The sequence below is a fragment of the Scyliorhinus torazame genome, chromosome 8, assembly GCF_047496885.1.
Source record: "Scyliorhinus torazame isolate Kashiwa2021f chromosome 8, sScyTor2.1, whole genome shotgun sequence".
Lineage (NCBI taxonomy): Eukaryota > Metazoa > Chordata > Chondrichthyes > Carcharhiniformes > Scyliorhinidae > Scyliorhinus > Scyliorhinus torazame.
The window spans coordinates 41,424,065-41,445,148 of record NC_092714.1 but is presented as its reverse complement, the minus strand read 5'-3'; the positions used below and the strand labels follow the sequence as shown (position 1 = coordinate 41,445,148).

Here is a 21,084-nt window from a genome sequence, read left to right as displayed (position 1 = left end):
CTGGCCAGGCTCATTCCCCAATACCCGGTCCAGTACCGCCCCTTCCCTAGTTGGACTGTTTAATATTGTTTTAAGAAGCCCTCCTGGATGCTCCTTACAAACTCCGCCCCGTCTAATCCCCTGGCACTAAGTGAGTCCCAGTCAATATTGGGGAAGTTGAAGTCTCCCATCACCACAACCCTGTTGTTTTTACTCTTTTCCAAAATCTGCTCCTCTATCTCCCGCTGGCTGTTGGGAGGCCTGTAGTAAACCCCCAACATTGTGACTGCACCCTTCTTATTCCTGATCTCTACCCATATTGCCTCACTGCCCTCTGAGGTGTCCTCCCGCAGTACAGCTACGATATTCTCCCGAACCAGTAGCGCAACTCCGCCTCCCCTTTTACATCCCCCTCCATCCCGCCTGAAACATCTAAATCCTGCAACGTTTAGCTGCCAATCCTGCCCTTCCCTCAACCAGGTCTCTGTAATGGCAACAACATCATAGTTCCAAGTACAAATCCAAGCTCTAAGTTCATCTGCCTTACCCGTAATACTTCTTGCATTAAAACATATGCACTTCAGGCCACCAGCCCCGCTGTGTTCAGCAACTTCTCCCTGTCTGCTCTGCCTCAGAGCCCCACTGTCCCTATTCCCTAGTTCTCCCTCAATGCTCTCACCTTCTGACCTATTGCTCCCGTGCCCACCCCCCTGCCATACTAGTTTAAACCCTCCCGTGTGACACTAGCAAACCTCGCGGCCAGGATATTTATGCCTCTCCGGTTTAGATGCAACCCGTCCTTATATAGGTCACAGCTGCCCCGGAAGAGCTCCCAGTGGTCCAGATAACGGAAACCCTCCCTCCTACACCAGCTGTTTAGCCACGTGTTTAGCTGCTCTATCTTCCTATTTCTAGCCTCACTGGCACGTGGCACAGGGAGTAATCCCGAGATTACAACCCTAGAGATCCTGTCTTTTAACTTTCTGCCTAGCTCCCTGAACTCCTGCTGCAGGACCTCATGCCCCTTCCTGCCTATGTTGTTAGTACCAATATGTACAACGACCTCTGCCTGTTTGCCCTCCCCCTTCAGGATGCCCTCTACCCGTTCGGAGACATCCTGGACCCTGGCACCAGGGAGGCAACATACCATCCTGGAGTCTCTTTCACGTCCACAGAAGCGCCTATCTGTGCCCCTGACTATAGAGTCCCCTATTACTATTGCTCTTCTGCGCTTTGACCCTCCCTTCTGAACATCAGAGCCAGCCGTGGTGCCACTGCTCTGGCTGCTGCTGTTTCCCCCTGATAGGCTATCCCCCCCGACAGTATCCAAAGGGGTACACCTGTTCGAGAGGGGGACAACCACAGGGGATTCCTGCACTGACTGCCTGCCCTTTCTGGTGGTCACCCATTTCTCTGCCTGCACCTTTGGTGTGACCACATTTACATAACTGCGATCTATGACGCTTTCCGCCACCTGCATGCTCCTACGTGCATCCAATTGCTGCTCCAACCGAACAATGCGGTCTGTGAGGAGCTCCAGTTGGGTGCACTTTCTGCAGATGAAGCCATCCGGGACGCTGGAAGCCTCCCGGACCTGCCACATCTCACAGTCAGAGCACTGCACCCCTCTAACTGACATTGCGTAAATTAATTAAAATTAAAATAAAAAAATAAAAAAAAATTTAAATATATATATATATTTTTTAATTTCAAAGTTACTGCTAACTATCTGTTTCCTAGCACTCGATTTCTAATAGAAATGCGAAAGCTAAATATAGTACTCTGCGATCTCTGACTTAGATACCCCTCTAAATTATAATTAAGTAATTATGTTTAATTAGTTACCAATGCTTAATTTTTTTAATTTAGTCTAGATTCCCAACCAGCCACTCAGGTCACAGCTTTTCTGTGATGTCACTTCAGTTTCCCCCGACACACACAATTTCCAACAATGGCGTCTCAGAAATCCACCATTTTAAATATATGTTTGGATCTTCAGGGCTCGTCCAATGTATGAGACTTAATCCAAATTGTGGCTCTGCTGTCATGTAGTCAGATTGGGAACTGACTGCAGAGTTGTGATTGGAGTCGCAGCAAGCGTGGGAGAAACAGCTGCTCCTCCATCACAGATCCCGTCTCTTCCGCACCCACAGCTTCAACTCATCCAATCACAGATTTCCTCCTCCCGCTCTTGGTGCTCCTCCAGAGCCAGAGTCTATGATTGTAAGAGCAGCGATGGGAAAGAAGTGATCGAGGTCACTGCTGTCAGACAGGAGGCTTTCAGTTGCACTCTCACCAGTTGCTTTTGAACTAGATGCTGAACAATGAGTCTGACCTGTTCAACATCTCATGGGAGGCCAAGGAAAAGCAGAAAAAGGGAGAGTAAGAAAGCCTGGAAGATCTCTGCCAGTAGCAATGCCAAGGGCAGGCCTAGGCAGCAAGCATTCAACCTGGAGATGGAGCCTTGGGTCTTTGGCTCACGTTTCAGCTTTTTGCGGTGAAAAGGCCCGGATAGTTTGCAGTATGTTGTTTTGAAGACAAGTGAGAAATGGAGAAATTTGCAGAAGTGCCAATTTAGTGGAGGGTTGGGGGATCTGGGTTTAGGTCTGGGAATGGGTTAATGGAAAGATGTCCGGCTCCCCATTAAAGAGTCTTCCAGTGAGCAGCTTTAGTCAGAGTGAAAGCCCTGAGGGAAGAAGGCCTGGATTGGCTCAAACAGCTCCATTAATTTCTCATAATCTCAGCTCTTGCTAGGTGCAGTTAGTACTTTGACAATTATTATTTGCATTTTGGACACTGTTGGAATAATTTTACATTTCCACATCTAATGCTTTACAGCTAGTTTGGACATCAATAATGTTTTTAGTTGCGAGCCTCAGGAGCATCAGATCTGCCTGTTCCCTTTGGACTTGCACCCTTACTGTGTAGTTGGTGTTTTCTGTTCTGATGATTGTGCTGAATGTTAAAGTTTCAATGAGAGGCGAGCTCTCCTGCAGATTGGACAAGTTGCTATTTACCACTCAGCTCTTTCCACTTAGATCAGTATTATGATTCTCTACCTGATTTTGCTGTTTGCCAGCTCCTGCAATCAGCTGTGAGATGTTCCTAGTAGTTGACAGTATAATATCTTTGATTTGCCCTGGTATCTCTCTTCCTGTTCATCCTAATTTGCTTGCTGTTCCAGTTTGCAACAGACAATATTGTTGATAATCTTGTAAATGATGTACCTGAGCAGCATAACTGCTGTTATCAGCATGACCACAGTGCAGATCGTTTTGGTGCAGTTAAGCTCTGGTTTCCTCCCTCAAGTCCCGAAAGACATGCCTGTTAGGTGAATTGGACATTCTGAATTCTCCCTCTGTGTACCCAAACAGGCGCCAGAGTGTGGGATTTTCACAGTAACTTCATTTCAGTGTCAATGTAAGCCTACTTGTGACACTAATAAAGATTATTATTATAATTTGTTCTGCTGTTAAATACATATAAAATGTAGTGAGATTTACAGGAAAACTATATCCAGACAACATAGCAGTTGTTTATGATTTTTTTCTGAAATTTCTTTCCAGCTTTCATGGAACCCAACATTTTAATCCAACTTCTCAACTGTGACCTTTTCTTTCCACAAACCACTTATCAATATTCCCAGTAGCATGTTTGACAAAGTATTTAATGATCTGTGTCTTTATTCTTATTGTTAACAATCTCTTTTGTGTAGTTTATTAAGAAGGTTAATTGACGCAGCATTAAATGCTTTTGAGTAAATTATGTAGTCTTGTTCTGTGATTGCAATTTTTTGATACTCTAATGTTTACTCAAATGTTTAATGTATAGGGGCTGGTTTAGCACAGGACTAAACAGCTGGCTTTTAAAGAAGACCAAGGCAGGCCAGCAGCGCGGGTTCAATTCCTGTACCAGCCTCCCCGAACAGGCGCTTAGGGGCTTTTCACAGTAACTTCATTTGAAGCCTACTTGTGACAATAAGCGATTTTAATTTCATTTTTGTTTCATGTGATTTTTTTAAAAAGATCTAGATTGTGTCATCTCTTAACCTTTCTGCAATAGTCAAGACATTACAGTTCAGTTATTTATAACAATAGTGTGCTATTAGTTATAGTTGTTGAGAGCTAATACAAAATGAAGAAAAAAAAACTGCATCTCTGTTGAGCACTTTTCTCAATATTAAAGGTGCAGAAGCAAGTTGTGCTTAAGTGGAATGACGCATTGGAGTCACTCCCTTTGTCCTTTATACCTAGGATCCACTAAAAGGCAAAATCAAGCCAGTCAATTCAAGCAATGTTTGTAAACTTAAACATTGAAAGATTTATGAATACGTTTTTGTGGTCATTTTCTGTTGTTATTATGGACTTCACCCTGTACTAATACACTAACTGAAAAGAAAGCTGAATTCCTGAGGTCACTATGGTGATTTTATACAAGTGCACTGGTCCACAGTCTTAGAAAAAGAAAAGTACAACACAGGAACAATCCTTTCAGCCCTCCAAGCCTGTGTCCATGCTACCTGTCTAACCTGAAACCTTCAACATTTCCAGGGTCCGTAGCCCGCCATTCCCATCCTATTTGTCAAGACGCCCCTTAAACGTCACTATGGTACCTGCTTCCACCAATTTCTCCGGCAGTGAGTTCCAGGCACCCACTACCCACTATCTTGAAGATAAACAAACAGAAAATTAATGTTTACCCACTTCAGTCTGATAATTGCACCTATTTGAACCAGCCTAGAAGCATTTGCATTCATTATAGATCATAAAAAGTGCTATAATTACATGATTCCTTGTCACAAACATTTTGCATCTTTTTGTCTTTGGTTAATGATTTTCAGGCCTTTTTGCCTTTGGCGACTCATCCCTGTTATTTTGTGGTAAAGTTGCGAGTAGTTTGTTCATGCAAACTACCCTCTTGATGTTTTGAAGTATTCACTTCTGTCAGCTAAACTTGCAATCAATCCCATTAGAAAGCAAAACTTGCATCGATGTAGCATCATTCATGACGCTGGAACACCCAAATCTAGTTACAACCAATGAAGTACTTTTGAAATCCAGCCACTATTGTAATTGTAATTTAACCATTGTTGTTTTGCATGTTATGGAAATATTGACTTAAATCAAAGTTGATGTATTCAGTTCTTGAAAATTAATGCCTGTATTCATTTATGATATCTTGTGGGGAGAAATTCCAGGATTGTCAAATCCATGTGTTTGCTGTCATTTTACATAAAATATAGGTTTGATCTGGCTACACAATTTAAGAACAGTGTCTGTATTGTTAATTAATTCTTTCGTGGGATGTGGGCATTGTTGCCCATATGTAATTGCCCCTGAACTGAGTGGTTTGCTAGGCAATTGAATGTCAACCACATTACTGTAAGACCAAGTAAGGATGGCAGATTTTCTTTGCTAAAGGACATTTAATGAACATGTGTTTTAATGCCAGATTTATTAATTGAATTTAAATTCAACGAGCTGCCATGCTGGGATTTGAACTAATTTCTTCACAGTATTAGACTGTGCCTATGGGTTTCTAGTCTAGTGCCATTACCACTACACCACCATCTCTTGCTTCAGAATACATCACCTTCTGGCAAAAGATGTACATCTTTTACCCATTTTTTTTTACACTTGCTGATCTTCGCTTGTATCTCTGTAGCTGACACACAAAGGCATGAATGGCTTCTTCCTAGTATTTGGCTCCATGCTGTACGTAGTGTATGATAGGGCAGCACGGTAGCATTGTGGATAGCACAATTGCTTCACAGCTCCAGGGTCCCAGGTTCGATTCCGGCTTGGGTCACTGTCTGTGCGGAGTCTGCAAGTCCTCCCCGTGTGTGCGTGGGTTTCCTCCGGGTGCTCCGGTTTCCTCCCACAGTCCAAAGATGTGCAGGTTAGGTGGATTGGCCGTGATAAATTGCCGTAGTGTCCAAAATTGCCCTTAGTGTTGGGTGGGGTTGCTGGGTTGTGGGGATAGGGTGGAGGTGTTGACCTTGGGTAGGGTGCTCTTTCCAAGAGCCGGTGCAGACTCGATGGGCCAGGTGGCCTCCTTCTGCACTGTAAATTCTATGATAATCTATGATTGTACAGCCTTGCCTTTCTTTCATAGGGTGGCAACCCCTTAGCCAGAATCCTGTTTTCTCTCTCCACCAGTTTATTAAAAGGTGCCCACGCTGCCAAGATCAGAAACTTGACAGAGTGGAGGGTATATCATAGAACATAGAACATAGAACAATACAGCGCAGTACAGGCCCTTCGGCCCACGATGTTGCACCGAAACAAAAGCCATCCAACCTACACTATGCCATTATCATCCATATGTTTATCCAATAAACTTTTAAATGCCCTCAATGTTGGCGAGTTCACCACTGTAGCAGGTAGGGCATTCCACGGCCTCACTACTCTTTGCGTAAAGAACCTACCTCTGACCTCTGTCCTATATCTATTACCCCTCAGTTTAAAGTTATGTCCCCTCGTGCCAGCCATATCCATCCGCGGGAGAAGGCTCTCACTGTCCACCCTATCCAACCCCCTGATCAGTATTGCCCCACTCCATGGCACTGGCCACTGGTGCTCTATCATCACCTGACCCCTTTGCTTGATATCATAAGAATTTGCAATATTTAAAAACTACTAACTGTATCCAACAAGTTAAGCAGTTGGTATGATGTCACTAAGTGAAACTAATTAGATTTCAGTTGCACTTGATTTGAGAGTGTATAATTTCACAAATATGTGTTTCTTATTCTTATTTTCATTCACGCTTTGTGTTATTCCCCTAGGTTTTGATTAAGTTAATATCAAATCCATATCCTTACACAGACAAGATTTCTGATGTAATACAAGAAGCTAGCATGCTGGAAGCAACCTTTGGTGGACAGGACTCGGATACTGTCAGTTTGCCTATTTCGCATATTGATGGTGAGCAGAGAAGAAATAAAAAAGTACTGATTCTCGTATAACAATCAGACAAAATACAACCAGCAATTAGAACCCTTGTGAAAGTAAATGATGATTCAATTAATCATTTAAATGTTTCAACCAATAACATTAAGTTTTGGTGGAACGAATTGCATAGTTGAGAAATGCCCTGGACTGGGGCTTTCCACTGCAATGTTTATAATACACTCCAGAACCACAAATTAGAAAACTGTGCCCTCCCACCATAACCTTCAGAACATTGTTTTTAATGTTTTGGAAATCACACACAGTGGGGGTACTGAATCTTTCCACGTATATTTCTAGCATTTGCTAACTGCTTGAAACAAACAATTCTGTTTTTTGTGGTTCAACTGTTTATTCACATAAAGGTTGTTGTTAGGCCCGGTTAGTAAAACGCTTTCCCACATGAATTCCTGAAGACCAATATTGCACGGACAGAAGTCCTTTTACTCTGACCCCAACCATGTTCTTCATCTCTGACTTCAAAACAGAGTGACCCCTTGTAAAGATGTAACAATTTCCTACTTTCTTCAGCAGCGAGCTTGTGGCTTTTCTGAGTAGCAGTGCTACTCTGAGCAATGTTGTGTTGTGGACCCATAGGTACTGGCAACTTAAATAAGACCACACCATACCACTTCTATAGAGGACACTTTGCCCAGCAGAAAGAAGAGACTTTCATTCTGTCAGACGGACTGAATTTGAACCTCGGTTGTGAAGATGAAACAACCAATGTGTTATCAAATCCCCTGCGAACTGAAGTGGGCCGATTCCCATGTGAAGCACCCACCCTGGACGGGATTCCCCATCGGCCTATGCCGGAATCGGGAAACTCGATTGGGCACAGAATCGTTTTTGATGCCGATATTGTGGCGGACGTCGGTTTCACGCCAAATCACAATTCTCCGATGCCTTGACAGCGGCGTCAATGCGTTCCACTCTGCATGTACAGTAAACACGTTGCCATATCAGTAGCGGGCCTGACCCGGTATTCTCCAGGGACTCCGCAATGCTCTGCCTCCACTGAGGCGAATCCCCGACGGCAAGGTTCACTTGTGCTTTTAAAAATTGTGAAACAGGCACTGTGGCTTCCGAGGGAGGGGGTACGGAAAGGGTCCAACATCGCCATAGTTTGCTGACAGTTGTGCCGCTGGCCGGGGGGGCTTCTGCCACGGGCCGGGGGAGTAGCGGGTGGTGACCAGGAGATGAAGTCGGGGTGGATGGGCACATAACACCATTGCCACAGCCTGCAAGGCACCCAACTGGCTGCAAACGCCACTGACTGCCCGCTGGGAACTTAGGGCCACAGGTCGTATGGGTGTCCCCCCAGGCCACATACTAGGTGCCCTCTGGCCCCTGCCGACCAATCAGCGCGGTGGGCGCGCTCCAGCGCAACCAGTGCCATCTTGTTGGCTGGGATGAGTGTATGTTTTTTTTTAAATGTTTTTATTCTCCATTTTCACATTTTCCTTCAAAATTTACACCCCACCTACAGACAGTAAACGGTAACAAATACAAAATCAACCCCCTTAACAATAACAACGATCCCATCCTCCCACCACCCCAAACAACGGCCCACCTGTCAATATATGCATCCAATAAAACAAACCCTCCCACGGTGGAAACATAAAACAAAGGAGAAAAAGAACAAGTAGCCCGGGGCCGCCCATGGTCACCATTAACCTATAGAGTCCTCCCCCCGCACCCCCTCCCCAACTCTTCCCATCCACTGCCTCTTGTGAAACTCCTCCCCACAACCTTGGTTCCTTCCCCCCAACTTTCCACCCCTTTTAGACCACTCGGACCCTGTTCGGCCAGGCTCCGATGGCCGCAGCCCCTCTCCCCCACCTCACTCCCGTTCACTGGCCAGCTTAAACCGGCCAGCGTGGAGGCCCCCGCCCGGGTCCCTTGCCCGGCCCTAGGAAATCCCCTTTTAGCACACAAATCCCGCATATCCACCTACACCCCACAGCCCTCATTTCGAGCGAAAGTCCCATCACTTCCCTTGTCCAAATATATACAACATTGGCTCCTTTAGCCCCTACACCCGCACGCAGTGAAACAAAAAAGAAGAAAATACAGTCATGTGTTTACATCGGCACATGGCCATTTCTTAATTTCTCAGTTCTGCCACAGTCCTTCTGCTTTCGCAAACTCCTCCGCTGCTTCCACCTTTCCAAAATAAAAGTCCTTGAGCTTGTAAGTCACCCTCAGCTTCGCTGGATATAAAATGCCGCACTGCACCTTGCTAATGTACAGTGCCCTCTTCACCCGGTTGAAGGCAGCCCGCCTCCTCGCCAACTCCAACGTAAAGTCCTGGTAAACAGGTATACCAGCTCCAACCCACTGCACCACCCGCTTCTGCTTGGCCCAGAACAGGACCACCTTCTTCACACTGTACCTACGGAAGCACAGAGGCACTACCCTTGGCGGCTCACTCGCCTTTGGTACAGGCCTCCACGACCGATGAGCCCGATCCAGTTCATACCGGGAGGGATCCTCCCCCTCCCCAATAGTTTCGCCAGCATCGCGGCAAAATACTCAGTCGACCTCGGTCCTTCAACTCCTTCGGGCAGCCCCACAATCCTCAAATTCTGTCGCCTAGATCTGTTTTCCAGGTCTTCCATTTTTCCTCGCAGATCCTTGTTAATCTCCATCACCTTCCGCATCTCCTTCCCCATCGAGGTAAGTTGATCACCGTGCTGCAATAATGTCTCCTCCACTTCCTTCAGCGCCTCCCCTTGCTCTCGCACCTCCGCCACTGCGCTCGCCACCTCCGTCCTCACCGGGGAAACCGCCTCCTCCACCAGCACATTCAAAACCTTTCTCATCTCCTTCCTCATTGTCTCCATGTATTTTGTAAACTGCCTTTCGAATTCCGCAGCCATCACCTTAGTTGTTTCTTCAGCCGTAAGCAATGCGGCCTCCCCTGGTGCTCCAGCCTCCATTTTCCTTGGTGACCCGTGGTGACCTTTCCACTCCCCGGCGGACCTTCAGCTGTTTTTTATACGGCCGTTTTTTTTTTTGCTCACCCTCAACGTTTTCCTTTACTGTGCCTCTGTGCCTTCTCCCTGCTTTTGCCGCCTCCGTTGACCCTGGGGCCGGGCTTAAAGCCCCGAAAATGCCCTTCCCAAACGGGAGCCCTCCATTGTGCGGCTGCCTCCTGCCCGCCGTCACCGGAAGTCGGGATGAGTGTATGTTGCGGGTGAAGTGTGTATATGCAGCTGCAACTCGTCAGCATCCCAAGTGTCGATCATGGACCCCACGAATCTCACACCGTTTCTCATTGGAATCGATCGTGCTCCAAGTGGCGCCGGTGCTAGCCCCTCAATGGTCTCTGAAATGGTCCAGGTGCGGCGCCAGTTTTGCTGTCGTGGATGTCTATGAATCCTAGCCCGGCATCAACACTTAGTCTCAAGAATGGGGAATTCCACCTATATTTATTCCCTATATGCAATTAATGTACAAACTTCAACATAAGCTGTTCCACGAGTCATGTCTCGATTTAAATTGAATGTATAACAAAGAATAAATAATGTTAGAATAAATATCCATAGAATCCCTACAGTGCAGAAGGAGTTCATTCAGCTTATCGAGTCTGCACTGACCTTCTGAAAGAGCGCCCTACCTAGGTCCACTCCCCCGCCCTATCCCTCTAACACCACCTAACCTGCACATCTTTGGATTGTGGGAGGAAACCAAAGCACCTGGAGGAAACCCACACAGCCATGGGGAGAACGTGCAAACCACACAGACAGGCCAGAATCGATCCCAGGTCCCTGGCGTGTGAGGCACCATGCCGCCTATTAAATGAACTTTGTTCAGTTAAGCTTTTGTAACTGCCATGAATTGCACATGGTCAAATGGCAGATTATTAAGTCAGTTATATTCACTTTGTATGCAATGATTCTCTGACCCTTTTCTTCCCCTTCAGATGTTCTGGATATGGTAGATATTATGATGGAGACCAGTGAAGGTTTGAATAATGAGGTTGGGTTTACTCTAAGCGAGGATATGATTGCACAGACCTTTCCTTTCAGTCCTGTGGTCACAGCCGCTCTGGAAGCCAAGAACAAAATGATTTCAGAAAACTGTAGTGGAACAGGTGAATCGCTGAATGATCTTTGAAAAGAGCTTCACTGAATGGCAGATCTCCCGAACTCTCTTATTTTTATCTTGGTGCTTTTGTTGAAATTTTGCATTTTTCACTGGCGCCAAACACAAACGAGGTATTTTCATTGGAACCCCGGTACTTTTGCTCAATTCCATTCGCATAACAGCACAGATAGCATCAGATAACCATCATGAATGATAGTGTATGGAAGTTGACAGTTGTAGAAAGTGACAGGTGGGGCGATTTCATTTTCTCTCCCGTCCCCACTTAAACTATTTCCATAGAATCATAGAATTTACAGTGCAGAAGGAGGCCATTCGGCCCATCGAGTCTGCACCGCCCCTTGGAAAGAGCACCCTACTGAAGCCCACGTATCTACCCTATCCCAGTAACCCCCACTTAATATTTTTTGGACAATAAGGGCAATTTAGCTTGCCAGTCCACCTAACCCGCACATCTTTGGACTGTGGGAGGAAACCGGAGCACCCGGAGGAAACCCACGCAGGCACGGGGAGAACGTGCAGACAGTGACCCAGTGGGGAATTGAACCTGGGACCCTAGGACTGTTGTTGCATTGATCTATCCAGTTGCTGTTGGCAAGACCTCACGGGAAGCCCAATCATGCTGTCTCATGTTTCAGAATTCAGCATTGTCTCTTTTTGTTGACATATTATTGCCATACCAGCTCAGAATTGCCACATAATTGTTGAAGCAGAGTGCAGAATGTTGCTTGGTTTTATCACTAACGAAAGCAGCCGAGAAATGTTTGAAGAAAACGAGTATATTTGAATGAGTTTTAATGGGTGAGATTTTCAATTCAGAGGTAATGTAATCTGATATCTTGAACCTGTTGCTCAGCCTCAATTGAATGGAACTAAATAAGCAGCTGTCTCATTTACTAATCCCCATCTTGCTGTGCTGTTTCAGATGCAGTCCTGAGGTACCTTTTTGCTGTTATGACTGACATTCTACATGTGCAACAAGATCCATTGGCTTTGTGTCTAGTATTACAGATGCATGATAAGGAACTGGATTCATTGCCTGAAAACCAATCTGTGCACAAAATTAATCTCCAGCTGCATAAATATTACAGTCTTTGGATCCCACAGCAAGCCAAGGAAACGCTGGTAAGAATTGAATTCCACATGGCTTCACTCCAAAAGCAGGGTTTGACACTTAATAGTGAAATCACTGGGTGTCCATCCTGTTAGTATTAATAATATTAATTTCAAACTTCTTCCTTTATGGTTTGCAAATCGACAGTCAATATGTGCACTCCCAGAAATGTCTGAGCTTTTATTAGCACTACAGAATCTATAGTTTAACTTAACTACGTATGTTTCACTGTCAATCCTCAGACTCATTTAAGCAGTGCTCTTCTGACACCCTGCCTAAAAGCTTCATTTTTTCCCACCCAAATCATGCAATGTGTATTGTTTTATTGTTACTCCACTTTTTATTTGAGCCATTCCAAATTGGTCTCCGCCACATTCACAATACAATAAAGTCCACACACGAGGCTGTGGTTGCATTTCTGAAATTTGTGACTCTATAAGACAAAACATCGGTTCCCATCGGTATTGAGGTTAAGATTGAAGTTAGATTCTGTAGGAACTTCTTCATCAGAAAAAATGTTAAACATTATACCCTGTAATGTGAAATACATCACTTTGCTCAATTGCGACCGTGATAAATGAAAAGTTTTAAAAATAAGATACATCATTAAATATGAAATAAAAATGTAATTTCCTAATTGCAGTACCTCCTGCTTGCCAACAATCCTGCTTCCGAAACCTTCCGCAACAGGATCCTCCTGGTTATACAGATCTTTCTCTGACCCCCCCCGCCCTGTGGTCTCTCCCTGTCATTGACCCTCCGCCTGTGGTCTCTCCCTGTCACTGACCGCCCCCGCCCTGTGGTCCCTCCCCGTCATTGACCCTCCGTCCTGTGGTGTCTCCCTGTCACTGACCCTCCGCCCTGTGGTCTCTCCCTGTCACTGACCCTCCGCCCTGTGGTCTCTCCCTGTCATTGACCCTCCGCCTGTGGTCTCTCCCTGTCACTGACCGCCCCCGCCCTGTGGTCCCTCCCCGTCATTGACCCTCCGTCCTGTGGTGTCTCCCTGTCACTGACCCTCCGCCCTGTGGTCTCTCCCTGTCACTGACCCTCCGCCCTGTGGTCTCTCCCCGTCACTGACCCTCCGTCCTGTGGTCTCTCCCCGTCACTGACCCTCCGCCCTGTGGTCTCTCCCCGTCACTGACCTTCCGCCCTGTGGTCTCTCCCCGTCACTGACCCTCCGCCCTGTGGTCTCCCCCGTAACTGACCCTCCGCCCTGTGATTTCTCCCCGTCACTGACCCTCCGCCCTGTGGTCTCTCCCTGTCACTGACCCTCCGCCCTGTGGTCTCGTCCCGTCACTGACCCTCCGCCCTGTGGTCTCTCCCCGTCACTGACCCTCCGCCCTGTGGTCTCTCCCTGTCACTGACCCTCCGCCCTGTGGTGTCTCCCCGTCACTGACCCTCCGCCCTGTGTCCCTCCCCGTCACTGACCCTCCGCCCTGTGGTCTCTCCCCGTCACTGACCCTCCGCCCTGTGGCCTCTCCCCGTCACTGACCCTCCGCCCTGTGGTCTCGTCCCGTCACTGACCCTCCGCCCTGTGGTCTCTCCCCGTCACTGACCCTCCGCCCTGTGGTCTCTCCCTGTCACTGACCCTCCGCCCTGTGGTGTCTCCCCGTCACTGACCCTCCGCCCTGTGGTGTCTCCCCGTCACTGACCCTCCGCCCTGTGGTCTCTCCCCGTCACTGACCCTCGGCCCTGTGGTGTCTCCCCGTCACTGACCCTCGGCCCTGTGGTGTCTCCCCGTCACTGACCCTCCGCCCTGTGGTCTCTCCCCGTCACTGACCCTCGGCCCTGTGGTGTCTCCCCGTCACTGACCCTCCGCCCTGTGTCCCTCCCCGTCACTGACCCTCCGCCCTGTGGTCTCTCCCCGTCACTGACCCTCCGCCCTGTGGTCTCTCCCCGTCGCTGACCCTCCGCCCTGTGTCCCTCCCCGTCACTGACCCTCCGCCCTGTGGTCTCTCCCTGTCACTGACCCTCCGCCCTGTGGTCTCTCCCCGTCACTGACCCTCCGCCCTGTGGTCTCTCCCCGTCACTGACCCTCCGCCCTGTGGTCTCTCCCCGTCACTGACCCTCCGCCCTGTGGTCTCTCCCCGTCACTGACCCTCCGCCCTGTGGTCTCTCCCCGTCACTGACCCTCCGCCCTGTGTCCCTCCCCGTCACTGACCCTCCGCCCTGTGGTCTCTCCCCGTCACTGACCCTCCGCCCTGTGGTCTCTCCCCGTCGCTGACCCTCCGCCCTGTGTCCCTCCCCGTCACTGACCCTCCGCCCTGTGGTCTCTCCCCGTCACTGACCCTCCGCCCTGTGGTCTCTCCCCGTCACTGACCCTCCGCCCTGTGGTCTCTCCCCGTCACTGACCCTCCACCCTGTGGTCTCTCCCCGTCACTGACCCTCCGCCCTGTGGTGTCTCCCTGTCACTGACCCTCCGCCCTGTGGTCTCTCCCCGTCACTGACCCTCCGCCCTGTGGTCTCTCCCCGTCACTGACCCTCCGCCCTGTGGTCTCTCCCTGTCACTGACCCTCCGCCCTGTGGTGTCTCCCTGTCACTGACCCTCCGTCCTGTGGTCTCTCCCCGTCACTGACCCTCCGCCCTGTGGTCTCTCCCCGTCACTGACCCTCCGCCCTGTGGTCTCTCCCTGTCACTGACCCCCTCCGCCCTGTGGTGTCTCCCTGTCACTGACCCTCCGCCCTGTGGTGTCTCCCTGTCACTGACCCTCCGCCCTGTGGCCTCTCCCCGTCACTGACCCTCCGCTCTGTGGTCTCTCCCCGTCACTGACCCTCCGCCCTGTTGTCTCTCCCCGTCACTGACCCTCCGTCCTGTGGTCTCTCCCCGTCACTGACCCTCCGCCCTGTGGTCTCTCCCCGTCACTGACCCTCCGCCCTGTGGTCTCGCCCCCTCACTGACCCTCCGCCCTTTGGTCTCCCCCGTCAGTGACCCTCCGCCCTGTGGTCTCGTCCCGTCATTGACCCTCCGCCCTTTGGTCTCGCCCCGTCATTGACCCTCCGCCCTTTGGTCTCCCCACATTCCTGACTCTTCGCCTTGGGGTCTCTCCCCATCCCTGACCCTCTGACCTGCAATCTCTCCCCATTCCTGATCTTCCACTGTCCAGCTACTCCCTGCTTCCCTCACCCTCCGCCCTGTGGTCTTTCCCATTCTCTGACCCTCCGCCCTGCATCCTCCCCGGTCCCTGACCCTCCACCCTGCGTCCTCCTCGGTCCCTGTCCCTCCGCCCTCCGACCTCCCCGGTCCCTGGCCCTGCGTCCTCCCCGGTCCCTGTCCCTCCGCCCAGCATCCTCCCTGGTCCCTGACCCTCCGCCCTGCGGCCTCACCCGGTCCCTGGCCCTCCGCCCTGCAGCTTCCCCGGTCCCTGACCTTTCGCACTGCGGCCTTCCCCGGTCCCTGACCCTCCGCCCTGCGGCCTCACCCGGTCCCTGGCCCTCCGCCCTGCGGCCTCCCCGGTCCCTGACCTTTCGCACTGCGGCCACTCCCGAAACCTGACCCTTCGCAGTGCGTCTCTCCCCGTCCCTGACCCTCTGCCTTGGGTTCTATGTTCTCTGACCCTCCACCCTGAGATCTCCCTCCATCCCTGACCCGCTGCCTTGCAGTCTGTCCCCGTCCCTGACCCTTCGCCCTGCGGTGTCTCTCACTCCCTGACCCTCCGCCCTGCGGTGTCTCTCCGACCCTGACCCTTCGCCCTGCGGTGTCTCTCCGTCCCTGACCCCTCACCCTGCGGCCTCCGCGGTCCCTGACCCTCCGCCCTGTGGCCTCCCCGGTCCCTGACCCTCCGCCCTGCAGCCTCCCCGGTCCCTGGCCCTCCGCCCTGCGGCCTCCCCGGTCCCTGACCCTTCGCACTGCGGCCTCTCCCGAACCCTGACCCTTCGCACTGCGGCCTCTCCCGAACCCTGACCCTCTGCCCTGTGGCCTCCCCGTCCCTGACCCTTCGCCCTGCGGTGTCTCTCCGTCCCTGACCCTTCGCCCTGCGGTGTCTCTCCCGAACCCTGACCCTCTGCCCTGTGGCCTCCCCGTCCCTGACCCTTCGCCCTGCGGTGTCTCTCCGTCCCTGACCCTTCGCCCTGCGGTGTCTCCCCGTCCCTGACCCTTCGCCCTGCGGTGTCTCCCCGTCCCTGACCCTTCGCCCTGCGGTGTCTCTCCGTCCCTGACCCTTCGCCCTGCGGTGTCTCTCCGTCCCTGACCCTTCGCCCTGCGGTGTCTCCCCGTCCCTGACCCTTCGCCCTGCGGTGTCTCCCCGTCCCTGACCCTTCGCCCTGCGGTGTCTCTCCGTCCCTGACCCTTCGCCCTGCGGTGTCTCTCCGTCCCTGACCCTTCGCCCTGCGGTGTCTCCCCGTCCCTGACCCTTCGCCCTGCGGTGTCTCTTCGTCCTGACCCTTCGCCCCGCGGTGTCTCCCCGTCCCTGACCCTTCGCCCTGCGGTGTCTCCCCGTCCCTGACCCTTCGCCCTGCGGTGTCTCTTCGTCCTGACCCTTCGCCCCGCGGCGTCTCTCCGTCCCTGACCCTTCGCCCTGCGGTGTCTCCCCGTCCCTGACCCTTCGCCCTGCGGTGTCTCCCCGTCCCTGACCCTTCGCCCTGCGGTGTCTCCGCCCCGCTGATCCTCCCTGAATCTCATGCTCTGACTCGCATCTTACCACTTCCCTCCTAAACCTGCGTTCCCATTCCAGATCCAGATCTGATCTGAGTCCGGATCTCCGGGGGTTTTAAAGCGTGGATCCTGACAATGCAGAAGTGCCGAGCTGAACCTGTTAAAATCGATGTTTTGTTTATAATGCTCCTACTTGCTGCTTCCCCCTCCTGAGTCCTCGCTGCGAAGGGGCTCTGGAGATGAGTGGCGAGGCAGGAGGATCAGCTTTGACAGTCATTTTTTAAAAAATTTGGATTAAAGCATCTCCAGCTGACACTCGTAACCTAAACTTTCACAACGCTGCAGCTTCAAATCAGACCTGAACCTTGAATAAGAAAGGTTCAGGAGAGGAAAGCGGTGTGGGAGTGAGTGTGGGAAATTCTTTATTTTAATATAAATTTAGAGAATCCAATTAAGGAGCAATTTAGTGTGGCCAATCCACCTACCCTGCACATCTCATGGATTTCATAGAATCTACAGTGCAGAAGGAGGCCATTCGGCCCATCCAGCCTGCACCAGCCTTTGAAAAGAGCACCTACCCAAGTCCACCTTATCCCTGTAACCCAGTAACCCCATCGAACCATTTTTGGACACCAAGAGCCAATTTAGCTTGGCTGTCCACCTAACCTGCACATCTTTGGACTGTGGGAGGAAACTGGAGCACCCGGAGAAAACCCACGCAGACACGGGGAGAATGTGCAGACTCCGCACAGACAGTGTCCCGGGGCCGATAGAACTTGGGTCCCTAACGCCGTGAGGCAGCAGTGCTAACCACTGCGTCGCCCTGCCGACTGTGAGTGGGAAATTCAACAAGAGGCTGGGTCAGGCATGGTAGAGAGACCACAAGCTGGAGGTCGGGGAGGAGAAAGGGACCACAGGTCGGATGTCAGGGAGAGGGTGTTAGAAAGTGAGAAAGACCACTCTAAAATGGGGTCATTTGAGTCGATGATAAACGACATTGAAGTGAATCTTGTTGGTGCTCGAAAATATTATATGTTCTATTAATTATTGATATTGAAGAGAAACTACAGTAAATGGGGCAACATTAAACATTAACATTATTGCACAGGATTGCATTGATCAAAGTTATGGTTGACACCTGCTGAGGTTGGCTCCTTATTTCCTATTATTCGTGATCGTCTTTCCACCTTTATCATAATCATTCATGCCATCATAGTCTCTATCTCTCTGCAATCCAGGATTGGTGCACAACTCTGCCCATTCCACCAGTGAGTAACTAATGCAAGTACCATATTGCTGTCAGTAGTTTCTCCTTGCACATTGATCCCAGCGTACCCCAGGAACCCACTCTTGGCCTTTTCCTCTTCGCTGTCTCCATACTGTCCTTTGTTGACATTATTCGACAAGGGATTGAACAATGGGGTCAACCTTCACATGCATGCTGACAACATCCAGTCCCAGCTCTACCTTTCTGCTTCCTCTGTCGATCACAGCACAGTTGATTTTAGGTAGGTAATTTGTCAGTGTGTTAAGACCCGAATGACCTAAGGTTCCTCCAGCTAAATATTAGATAATTTGGTGCTCCTGTGCTGTTAAACTCTTGACAACATCGCCAAGCCGCTGACCTCGAGTCCTGATTACATCTTGGGTTAAGTCAGTATGATGTCCTGCTTGACTCCCAAGTACGGTTTCCTTCCGCACGTCCATTCCAAAACCACTTCCACAATATTGCCCATCTCGGGCTCTGTCTCTTCCTCCTCCTCTGAGTCTGAAACCCTAGTCTACATCCTGGTCACTTCAGCTGCCTTTCTAACTAAGGGGCTGCAGGAGGGGGGTGGGGGGACTTGAATTGACCCTCTATCAATGTGAACTCATTCTAAGTAGAGTAAATCAATTCCCTATCAAAGTCCCACAATCTCATCACCCTCACTCCACTGACTCCCCATTCCCCAGCTTGCCAATTTTGCAAATTCTGACCCGAGCTTTCAAATTTCTCAACAGCTTTGCCTATCCTACCTTGGTGATTGCCGGCAGCGTTAGCCACCCCAATATACACCTCCACCCTTCATTCAGGAGGGAGTCCCACGTTGGAGAGCTGCTGACCAATCAGATTGGCTAAACCCAGGGCTCGTCCATCTGCTAATTCCATCTGTGCTATTTCACACTCCTCATCACTCCCTGTTGCCTATAAACCCGCAGGCGGGGGAGCCTAGAATTCAGGCCTCACGCGGATGACAGGTCAATTCGTTATTGAGGCAATGCTAGACTGGTGGTGGGGCTGTCTTTTTCATGAGTTGTACCAGTGCCTGATCGTCTCTCTCAAATGAAATGGAACCCATCAAGAAGAGTAGGAGCTTTCTCCCAGGGACCTAATCAACATGCACCCTGCAACCGACATCAGGACAAACAATCTGGGGAGGGATGTCCCCTTCACCTCGCGGAGGGTTTTCCAGTGGTGGAAGTGGATGGCTATTGGACGGCACGTTCCCCGGTGGCACGACAGGCGAGCAGCACAAATGACCGTTGATTTTGGCCGGGCCGGAAGTTCCCGCCGCCCTCAATGGCGAGCAAACTCTGCCACCAGAAATCCACCGCAGGGAGTGGGTGACTGGAAAATCCCGGCTCTGATCATTTATCTCATTGCTGTTCGTGGAACTTTGCTGTGTAAATTGACCACCACCTTTCCCTAATTTACAACAGTGTCTACATCTCAAAAAGTACGTTTTTGGCTGCGATGTGCTTTGATACATCCTGAGATCATGAAAAGCAATATATAAATGCATTGCATTCTGGAGAATCCCAGGAGGATGTTTTAAAACCAGGTATTAACTGCTTGAAAGTGGGGGACATTGTTTTTAAACGAAGTTATTCAAGATTTACATTGTGCACTATGGGGAAACAAAATCATAAACCTGTTCTCACGGATAAAAACACTGTCTCCCCCCTGTCCAACAGTACTTAAAGATGCAGGAAATAATTTTTGTTGCAGTATGTTCATGTCTAAATATTTCATGTTTTAATGAATTGCAAAATGAACTTTTTTTTCTGGAACTTGCCCACAGTTTGAACGGTTTGGTTCAGCTACGATTAATTCAGCTCCATTGAAAGATGTTTCGTTCTGCAGTCTTCTAATGGGCGCGTATGAAATGGGAGCCAGCAGCCTCCTAAGTGAAATGGTGAAAGAAGATTTGAAGCAGGCAATTACAGAATTGCATCTATGTGACCTGGTTCTGGCTGTGAAACAGGTGGTCTTGTACACCCGGACCTCCGTGGAGAACTTCAGGAAAGTGAGTGAGATATTTGTCACCAGAGCAACCGGGGAAAATGTATTTAGATCCTGCGATTGGATCTCAATGTTAGAATAATTTCCCTCCAGTATCTTACACTGCTTTCCTTAAAAACAAAAACATAACATGCGAGAAATATTCAGCAAGCCAAGCAGCATCATTGGGGAGAACAACCAGAGTTAGCGCTTCAGGTCTAACATTAACTGTTTTTTTTCGCTACAGATGCTGCCCAACCAGCTGAAGATTCATTTTCTAGTTTTATTTCCGATTTTCAGCATCCACAGTGTTTTGCTTTGGTGCCACTGTCTACTCATTGCTCCTGCTTATTTTAAAGCAAGTCCAAGATTTTGTTGTGAAGCGTTCTGCCGTCAAATCATGAAATGCCGATTTATTTAGAAAGGTGGCAAAAAGGAGACCTATTTGCTTAAGACAAATAATTGAAATTCAAGTGCAAAATTACATATTATTTATTGTACCCTTTGCATAAATATTGCCGATAAAGTAATTATTATACTTTGGAGTGTCAGAATATTGCGCCATATAACATGCTAATTCTTTCTATTGAATATAGATAATTTTGCATGAGCTTAGAGAGAGAATATTGTACAAATATAATGTGTAAGTGTCAGGTTGGCTCCAATTGGAACAGATCGTCTGTAGTACTTAGATTGATTGCAAGGGGGCAGCAGTACACTTTCAGTCTGTGAACCATGTCCAATGTGTGTTATGTTCTGTAGAAATTGATTGAGAAATGTCTGTTTGTATTCTATGTTTAGTGATTTATCTCCTGTATATGAAACACATTTCTCAATATCCTTTAGCCCTAAAGAAAATGCAGCACTTTCCACGATATTACATTTGGCACTTTTACTTTTAATGACACATGGCTCAGCATGATGGGACCTAACCGTTCACAATGGGGATGGAATGCATAAATCGGCACAATAATTTAGATCAGGAAGGTCCATCCAGTAGATCTTATCCTATCAATCACCTGTTGTGTGTTTGTGTATAAAACACTTAACAGCAAACAATCTAGGTTGGATTTACACTT

General features: G+C 49.4%; 1 protein-coding gene across 1 annotated transcript in view; it reads left to right on the top strand.

Annotated features, from left to right (window-relative positions):
- The window catches only part of urb1 (URB1 ribosome biogenesis homolog), a 167,105-nt gene that overhangs the window by 70,829 nt on the left and 75,192 nt on the right, over window positions 1–21,084 (top strand). Inside the window, exons 17-20 of the mRNA XM_072513439.1 lie at window positions 6,767–6,905; window positions 10,858–11,028; window positions 11,965–12,164; window positions 19,806–20,030. Of these exons, the coding sequence (XP_072369540.1) occupies window positions 6,767–6,905; window positions 10,858–11,028; window positions 11,965–12,164; window positions 19,806–20,030 (735 nt within the window). The remainder of the gene's footprint in view (window positions 1–6,766; window positions 6,906–10,857; window positions 11,029–11,964; window positions 12,165–19,805; window positions 20,031–21,084) is intronic.